The sequence below is a fragment of the Hemiscyllium ocellatum genome, chromosome 7, assembly GCF_020745735.1.
Source record: "Hemiscyllium ocellatum isolate sHemOce1 chromosome 7, sHemOce1.pat.X.cur, whole genome shotgun sequence".
Classification (NCBI taxonomy): Eukaryota; Metazoa; Chordata; class Chondrichthyes; order Orectolobiformes; family Hemiscylliidae; genus Hemiscyllium; species Hemiscyllium ocellatum.
In genome coordinates, this window is record NC_083407.1 from 56,601,237 (window position 1) to 56,609,569 (window position 8,333).

Below are 8,333 nucleotides of genomic sequence, written 5' to 3' on the forward strand. Positions count from 1 at the left end.
TCTCTGCGTCAATGGCAGCGTTCCTGCGTCACGCGGCACTCTGCCGGGCTCGGCGCACAGCCGCTCACATTTTCCTTTCGTTCATTAAATTGTTTCGCCCACGATTCACTGACGCTGCTCTGCAACAGGCCGGATTAATGAGCTCCCTCTGTCCTCTCCTCGCCTTACATCATTAAAGGTAGTCACCAGACTTTTCCCAGAGCAGCCCGTCCTCTCCACAGTATTTCCACCGGAGTATATATAACATACATGCAATTTTTGGACTTTTATATTTAGTTCTGCAGCAGACTGGCGATTTAGATATCCAATTTCGCAATTTTCAGCGCAGATTTTTAAAAAATGTGCATTTTACGTATAAAACTGAAACTTGTCCCGCGCATCCAGGAATCCGAAATTATTATACCTCCTGATTTTAAAATTCCATTAACAGGACACTTCCCCTGTCTCCAAAATAAAGTGATCCTTAAAATACGTGTGTTTTAAACGATTAAATGTCAATCGATTAAAGAAAACACGGGAATTTTATTTCAATGCTAGTTATTACACTCACCAATTTCCTTTGCGGGCTCGACCGAATTACTAGAATTGACAGAACAAGTCTTTAATAATGGAATGAATATAGTGGAAATTAAAAAAAACGCAGTTTACCGTGATAAAATACATCCAAAATAAGTGATCAATAAGATCGATAAGCTTTAAACGGCGAATATTCCAACTACGTGTTGTTTTGGAAATGCTGAAAGAGGAGGTGAAGAGGTTGCTTCAAGTCATGCCCCAACTACCTTAAAAATCCGGAGTGTTAACGTCACCTCGGAAATTTACCAAAGTGAGACTTAGCCAACCGTGTGGTGCGGGCCCAGCCCTCGGGCGCTCATTGGGTTTGGCTACGCTGACGCTCGCTGACGCTCGGAGACTTGGTTACACGCTGCCGGTGGAAGAGAGGAGCTCACATAAACAAAGGCACATTGGAGAGTAGGGCCAGTCCGAGTCTGATCGCCTGCTCAGAGTGCGGAGAAACAGCAACCTGTACCTCTGCTGCCGCTACTTAAACCAAACACTGCTACACTTCAAAGTTCATTCTATTTTGAAGTGAGTTTCTACTCACCCTGTGATCTGCAGTATTTAAATGAGAAGTGGAAGTAAACATTTAACAAGTAGGTATTGAATTATTCGAGTAGTCTCACGATGCGTGTTTATGTGAATATGTCCCGATATTGTTCACCGCTGTTGTTCCGGTTGTCAAAGCTTAGTTTATCGAGGATATTGTGAACTAGCTGGAGAAGTAGCTAATTCTAGAACTATGGCAACAGTTATCGACTTGGAGCTTTTACTGTTCCGACCCTTCCCAGTGCTGTCATTAAGAATGCGAAAGACACATCCTGATAATAATTTAAAATAATGATTGAGTGTCTGCTCTTCCTGTTGGAAGTTGTAGACAATGTGCATGTTGATCCGCGTGGGTTTGTTTTTACCTGTACGTTCCACCTGGTGCTCTACCATAGTTGCTTGGACGGGATCAGCGATAACGGAATCTCATTCACACGTGCAATTCTTGCGACCAGCAACATGATGTACTTAAAAAAAAGCTACCTCGTCCACCTAGGCGAAGCCCACATTGCAATGTGTACACATCGGTTTGCAGTCCAAAAGATTTACAGGCCGATAGGAGACAGTTTACAGAAAATTAGAAGCGTGCAGTTAGTTATGAAGAACATGTTCGCTTTACCTTAGCGGGTATTGTTGATAATTAGTCTAAGATCTGCTTGATCTTTTGTAATTATGACAGCTCGCAAATTATCAAGTCGAGCTGCGCGGATATGTTAAGTTCAGGTATACACAATTATGATTGTCATTTCAAAAAGTTTTCTTTTTATCACAGGATAGTTGTTTGCGCAATACATATCTAACATATATTTCATGTTGCTAAAAAGTTATTGTTAAGCCAATGGTTATTACTTTTACTATTTGGTTCAGTCTCTTCTTTGGGAATCATAGCATAAAACTACCAAAATGGTTTAGCGAAGGAGCATTAAATGAATTTTCTTTTGGGAACGTTCACCTATCAGCATATTTCAAAGATTACGTATCTACCTCGTCTCTGACTGTATTCCTCCTATACGTGCAGGACATTAATTTAATTTGCATTAATACTGGACATCTTCCCCCTTTCTGTGTCTATATGGCTGTTTTGTCTATTTATTCATCTATCTGCTTTGTTCGTGAGTATTCTCAATACGGCTACTTGGCGTGTAATAATAGACAGAATATTCCACGCATTCTATTTCAAAGCTGTAAGTTAACAGTTTGAGCACTTCATAATACTAATGCCGCGTTATTTAGAGCAAAACACACATTTTCTATAATATTATTTCGAAGCAAACTTCTTTTAGAAGTGCATTTTCTGTCTTGCGCGTTTGTCACAGTCCTTCTGGGCTGGTATATTGGTTTGTCCAGGAAATGTGATCCAGTGTACACAGACAGCGAGAATGTTATTAATGTTATCCAGTTATAATTAAAGTACATAGACAATTCACAAATGTATTGAAGCAAAGGTCCAGAGGATGATAAGTGACACAAAGCAAAAAAATCAGGGCTAGAAGTTAAGGTCGCAGAAACCTACTGTACTAAAGGGTACATCAATGAGTAATTAAATAAACTTTTGAAAGGAAGAGTCGCAAAGAAAATGTTGCTTGAAGCAGGTAAAATGATACGCTATGTGTCCCATGAAAGTCGCTGGAATACAATTATTGATATTCCATTACAACTAAGAGTTGTCGTGAGAGTCAATGATTATTTGTTTCTATCTGTTTTCAGAAAAGCTTTCATTGTACTGTTATCAGAATTGCGTTTAAGAAAAAGATCCCGAATTCTACTCTTCGGGAATTCAAATCACAACAGTGTCTACTTTCCAATTCTTTCACAACCACTTTGTTGAAGGTACGTTAGGTTGAATACGCTGTTATTGGACGTTATTTTATTAAATTATTCTAATTCAATTGTATTGCTATTTTTCTTCAGTCAATTAGGAAGATTATTTCCCACGTGTTTCATAAAGCTTTTGTTTTAAAAGCATAGTTTCAAATTTGATGGGAATCTGTACATTACAAATATTGTGTTCACTTTGAATGCTTAGATAACAAAAGGAAATTTGGGCTGAATATTGGAATGAATCATTTTAAAGTGACAAACAACAACGTTACAAAGAAAAATCATAATGTGTGAATGTGTTAAATTGTCTTTAGCTCATATCTTTCACGCATGCCCTGAAAAGTATATCAAAGAGGTTAAACGAAGTGATTTCGAAGCATTTAGTTCAGATTCCTACAGTGCTGCTGGTGTGTGTGAAGCAAAATGATATAGTAGTGGTCGTATGCATTTAAATGGTATGAGTACATGTTCAGAACTTTCATTTACAGCCATGCCCTGTGTTCAAGCTCAGTATGGGTCATCGCCACAAGGAGCCAGTCCTGCCTCTCAGAGCTACAGCTACCACAGTGGGGAATACAGCTCTGACTTCTTAACGCCAGAGTTCGTCAAATTCAGCATGGATCTCACCAACACTGAAATCACAGCAACTACATCCCTTCCAAGCTTCAGCACCTTCATGGAGAATTACAGCTCCAATTACGACGTGAAACCCCCTTGCTTGTACCAGATGCCATTGTCCAACCAGCATTCCGCCATCAAGGTTGAAGACATCCAGATGCACGGCTATCATCAACAGAATCACCTGCAGCATCCGCCAGAGGAGATGATGCATTCTGGTTCCATGTATTACAAGCCATCTCCACCCCCTACCCCAACAACTCCAGGCTTTCAAGTCCAGCACAGCCCATTGTGGGATGACCCCAGTTCTCTTCACAGCTTTTCCCAAAACTATGTAGCCACCACTCATATGATAGATCAGCGAAAAACCCCTGTCTCAAGACTATCCCTTTTCTCCTTCAAGCAGTCGCCCCCCAGTACCCCAGTATCCAGCTGTCAAATGAGATTTGATAATCCTCTACATATCTCCATGAATCCTGAGACGGGAGGTGGTCATCACGTAGTGGACAGTCAGAACTTCGCTGTTCCAAATCCTATCAGAAAACAGGCATCCGTCGGATTCCCTGGTCTCCAGATTGGTCATGGGTCTCAACTGATGGACAACCAGGTACCATCACCTCCATCTCGAAACTCTCCATCAAACGAAGGCCTTTGTGCAGTTTGCGGGGATAACGCTGCCTGCCAGCACTATGGGGTCCGCACATGCGAGGGCTGCAAAGGATTTTTCAAGGTGATTGTTTAATTTTAAAATTTGAGTTAAGTTTCCAGCGTCTTTAATCATTAACAATGCTCTGAAGGATTTCATTTTATCAGCCAGGTTAAAAAAAAAGGGTGCGGTACACAGTATCAGTTATTACAAAGACGTCCACTTAACTTGTACTTCGGGTTAAAGCAGAGATTTTGCAATGAGAAGTAATGCAATTTCTGGCTACAGCAACTGGAAGCGTTCGTATGTTTGCCTGAAATATAGATAGGAGAGAGAACCTAGCTAGCGTATGTCACAAAGTCAGACGACTCCTTGAGATTTAAATTGGTAACAACGTTAAGCCGTGTCTAAGTTAACCAAGTGGAACAGAATTCCCTATGGTAAAATTAAAGTGATCTCTTTATTTCACCACCATGATTGAATAATCTTATCATTTTAAATCGAGGGGTCTCGGAGGGATGTAAATAATATGAATGCCCACGAATTTGTATTTACCCAGTGTCTGCTTCTTCTGTTGCTCGCATATCAAATAACAGCGAGAAGCTGGGAAAGAGGCATACGGTTAGAGTTACTCTGAACCCTGTAAATAGCCATCTATTTCATGTGGTGCAAAAAGCTTCAGCTTAAAAATCGCTGGCTTATTTTAAAATCTGTACGTGTTTACATCTCAGACAAGAAGTAAATATTTTTGGTAATTTTACTGACCAATGTTTTCGCATTGTGCTTTTTCCAGCGTACGGTGCAGAAAAACGCTAAGTACGTCTGTTTGGCGAACAAGAACTGTCCAGTTGATAAACGCCGCCGGAACAGGTGCCAGTATTGTCGCTTTCAGAAGTGCCTTGTTGTTGGCATGGTGAAGGAAGGTAAGTTTTGATGCGATTTGTGCCTTTGCACTAACTTGTACTCAAAAATAAAACAATTGTAGAAACCTTTTTTTTAAAGAAAATAAAATCCAGGAAACACAACTTTGAAGTTTAACAATCATTTATTTTCCAGTTGTTCGTACAGATAGCCTGAAGGGTCGCAGGGGACGTCTCCCATCCAAGCCCAAGAGCCCCCAGGAGCCGTCTCCCCCTTCCCCTCCAGTCAGCCTCATCACAGCCTTGGTTAGAGCGCATGTCGACTCCAACCCTGCCATGTCCAACCTTGATTATTCCAGGGTGAGTGTCACAATCGCTTTTCCACCAGATTTCAGACTCCTGACCAAGAGTTATCTGTCTCAACAATTCCTGGGTCTCCATTTCACCACTGCCAGGTTTACCATTAAATTGGATAAATTTGTGTACATTTAAAGCTGTAGGAACAGACAGACACCTGATTTCTGAATTGCGGCTAAACAGCGAACATTATGCCAGGGTAATGGTTTTGTTTTCCCCTGAAGTTATTGTAGTTTAACCATGTGGAATTGAGAGCCGCTTTTCATTAAATTTGTTGCAACTGGCTAGGGTAGTTTGCGAGATTTTAAAAGAAGCCTTAAAAAGTAAACATCAGGGATTATCGTGTCTTAATTGGCCAACACAAGGTAGGATTGTGACCATAATTACCAGGCCTGCTCTTGTACAAAAGGGGGTGTCATTTCACTCGTTATGTAGCCTAACAGGACTTTATTGATTTTCTTTCTTCCTGAAAATCTAGTTCCAGTCCAATCCCGAGTACCAGCTGAGCGGCGGAGATACAGAACACATCCAGCAGTTTTATGACCTTCTGACAGGATCTATGGAAATCATCCGCGGCTGGGCAGAAAAGATCCCGGGCTATGCTGACCTTCCAAAAGAGGACCAGGAGCTGCTCTTTGAATCGGCTTTCCTGGAGCTGTTCGTCCTGAGGCTGGCCTACCGGTACATTACATTTTTTTTCTTCTTCAGTGCGCCCAGCTTTATTGTTCTTCTCTAATGAAGTCCTGTTTATTACTGAGATGCAATTAATGGTGTTATTATTGATAATTCCAGGTCTAACCCAGTGGACGGCAAGCTAATATTTTGCAATGGGGTGGTGCTGCACAGGCTGCAGTGCGTCCGTGGCTTTGGCGAGTGGATAGATTCAATCATTGAATTCTCCTCCAATCTCCACAGTATGAACATTGAGATCTCAGCCTTCTCCTGCATTGCTGCACTCGCCATGATAACAGGTCAGCGCGTTAATTTTAACTAATTCTCCTTAAATCGTCGAATTCCTCCCCCCCCCCCGCCCCACCTCCCCTACTTTAGCTCTCCGTCGCATTGCCCTGGTAACATTCGCATTTGTGTTTCTTATTTTCTATGCTGCAGAGCGACACGGGCTGAAGGACCCCAAGAAAGTGGAAGAACTTCAAAATAAAATTGTAAACTGTCTCAAAGACCACGTGACTTTCAACGGCGGAAACTTAAATCGTCCAAACTACTTATCCAAACTTTTGGGGAAATTGCCTGAGCTCCGCACCCTCTGCACACAAGGTCTTCAGCGCATCTTCTACCTAAAACTGGAAGACCTGGTCCCACCCCCAACAATAATTGATAAGCTCTTCCTAGACACACTACCCTTTTGAAAGCAAACCTAAGCACTTGAACTGAAAAGAAACCTAATAATAAAGGATGTTAAAATTGCTACAGAAATCGAGCAGGCAGTTCTGCAGTGAAACGGAACTTCAGTGCCAAACACATTTGCAAAAAGCCTGAGAACTTTTTGCGTTTGTTAGAACTTTGTATTAACAGTCGTTTACTGACCAGGATTCACAGCAAATAAACTGCAAAACGTGGTATATACAGTTTTTAATTCTCTATTTTGTTTTTTTTAATTGACGAGTTGAAGCTTCCCCAAATGGGGATACGTGCATTCCTGTCAAGCTGTGTTCAACTTTTGATAGAACTCATATTGGAAGTGTATACAGTGGAATCTAAACTCCGTACTCGGCAAAGCTTGTGCTCTAAGCAGACCTAATGCCGTATTATATATAACAAAGAGTTGGCTTATATATATATACAGCAATGATAAGATGATGTGATGCGTTCATAACACCAGTGAAAGCTGCAAATACTTGTAAATTAACAAATTAAGTTTTGCTCCGGTTATTTTTCTGGTTGATTTGAAATGTACGAGTGGAGAAAAAAATGGAGATCTTCTAGTGGTTAGTGCATTATAAAGGCCAAGCATGTGAATGCTGTTGCGGGACTAATCTTCATATTTGTATGTTGGAAATATTATAGGCACTTGGTATCTTCTCGATGGATTATGTCTACAGTATGAAAACCTAAGAAATAGTATTCCAGACACTATGTAGTCTGTTAGTTTTTTTTAAAGACGGATGTAGTATTTGATATCTTGTTAGCAGATGTACAATTCTAGCATTTGGCTACAAGTATAAACCGACTGGCATCTTACAAGGATACATTGTGTTTGTAAATACCGTTCAGCATTCATTGTTTGTAAGTGTTGTATGTATTGTCGATGTTGATAAAAATTTATATCTTTATTATTTTTGTCGTCTAACATGAATTTGCATGCTACTGCTTTCGACGGTTTTCAGAGTGCTTTTAGAGATAACCTCCTGCAACTTACTGAGCACTTTGTCTTACTTTCCAAACGTCTGCAAAAAGGTGACAGTTGTCATTTCATGTTTCAGTGGGATTTTTAAAAGAAAGTATTTACATACATGTAGGTTTTACTTTGTATATTAAAATATATATATGTATGCGGTGCGTATACATTTTGACCTACAATCACTGCCTTTTCTATTGTGTATCTTACATTTAGAAATGCTTAAAAGTATGTTTTCTGAGAATTCTTTCTTTGAGAAAGAAACATTTAATGTTTACACAAATAAAAAAAGATGTCTTTAGATTGCTGTTTCTTAGATTCATCTGTATTCAATCCAAATTTCCATTACATTTGCATATAAAGTCATGTACCATTTCCATTCTAATCATCCATAACAATTCATTTTATGCAAACACCTATTCGTCATAGTCATTCTATTTACTGTGACGCGTCGGAAGAGCAAAATAGTAAATGGCGTTTGTATGAGATTGATCATTTCCCTAGTAGTTTCTTTTGACTAACTTTAGACAAATCTTTATTATGGCATGCAGATGTGTTTTTCACTAAA

The 8,333-nt window shown here is 40.0% G+C and overlaps 1 protein-coding gene across 2 annotated transcripts; it reads left to right on the plus strand.

The window, feature by feature from the left end:
* Positions 1-954: 954 nt before the first annotated feature.
* LOC132817452 (nuclear receptor subfamily 4 group A member 2) lies at positions 955-7,948 on the plus strand. 2 transcript variants are annotated; one of them, XM_060827897.1, is made up of 8 exons: positions 955-1,154; positions 2,815-2,937; positions 3,417-4,276; positions 4,986-5,115; positions 5,249-5,412; positions 5,888-6,090; positions 6,202-6,380; positions 6,520-7,948. In XM_060827897.1, exons 3-8 carry the CDS (start codon positions 3,419-3,421, stop codon positions 6,774-6,776), a joined length of 1,791 nt encoding a protein of 596 aa, XP_060683880.1. In that variant the 5' UTR covers positions 955-1,154; positions 2,815-2,937; positions 3,417-3,418; the 3' UTR covers positions 6,777-7,948. The 2 variants fall into 2 exon arrangements, with proteins under 2 accessions (XP_060683880.1, XP_060683881.1); XM_060827898.1 differs by lacking the exon at positions 955-1,154 and having other exon boundaries at positions 2,863-2,937; positions 3,435-4,276.
* Positions 7,949-8,333: the final 385 nt, after the last annotated feature.

Bases quoted from the DNA above. Each gene is read 5' to 3' on its own strand.
- LOC132817452 (XM_060827897.1), top strand. From the start codon at position 3,419: ATGCCCTGTGTTCAAGCTCAGTATGGGTCATCGCCACAAGGAGCCAGT. The intron at 5,413-5,887 runs GTGAGTGTCACA...CTGAAAATCTAG, and splicing joins CCAACCTTGATTATTCCAGG to TTCCAGTCCAATCCCGAGTA. The intron at 6,381-6,519 runs GTCAGCGCGTTA...TCTATGCTGCAG, and splicing joins TGCACTCGCCATGATAACAG to AGCGACACGGGCTGAAGGAC.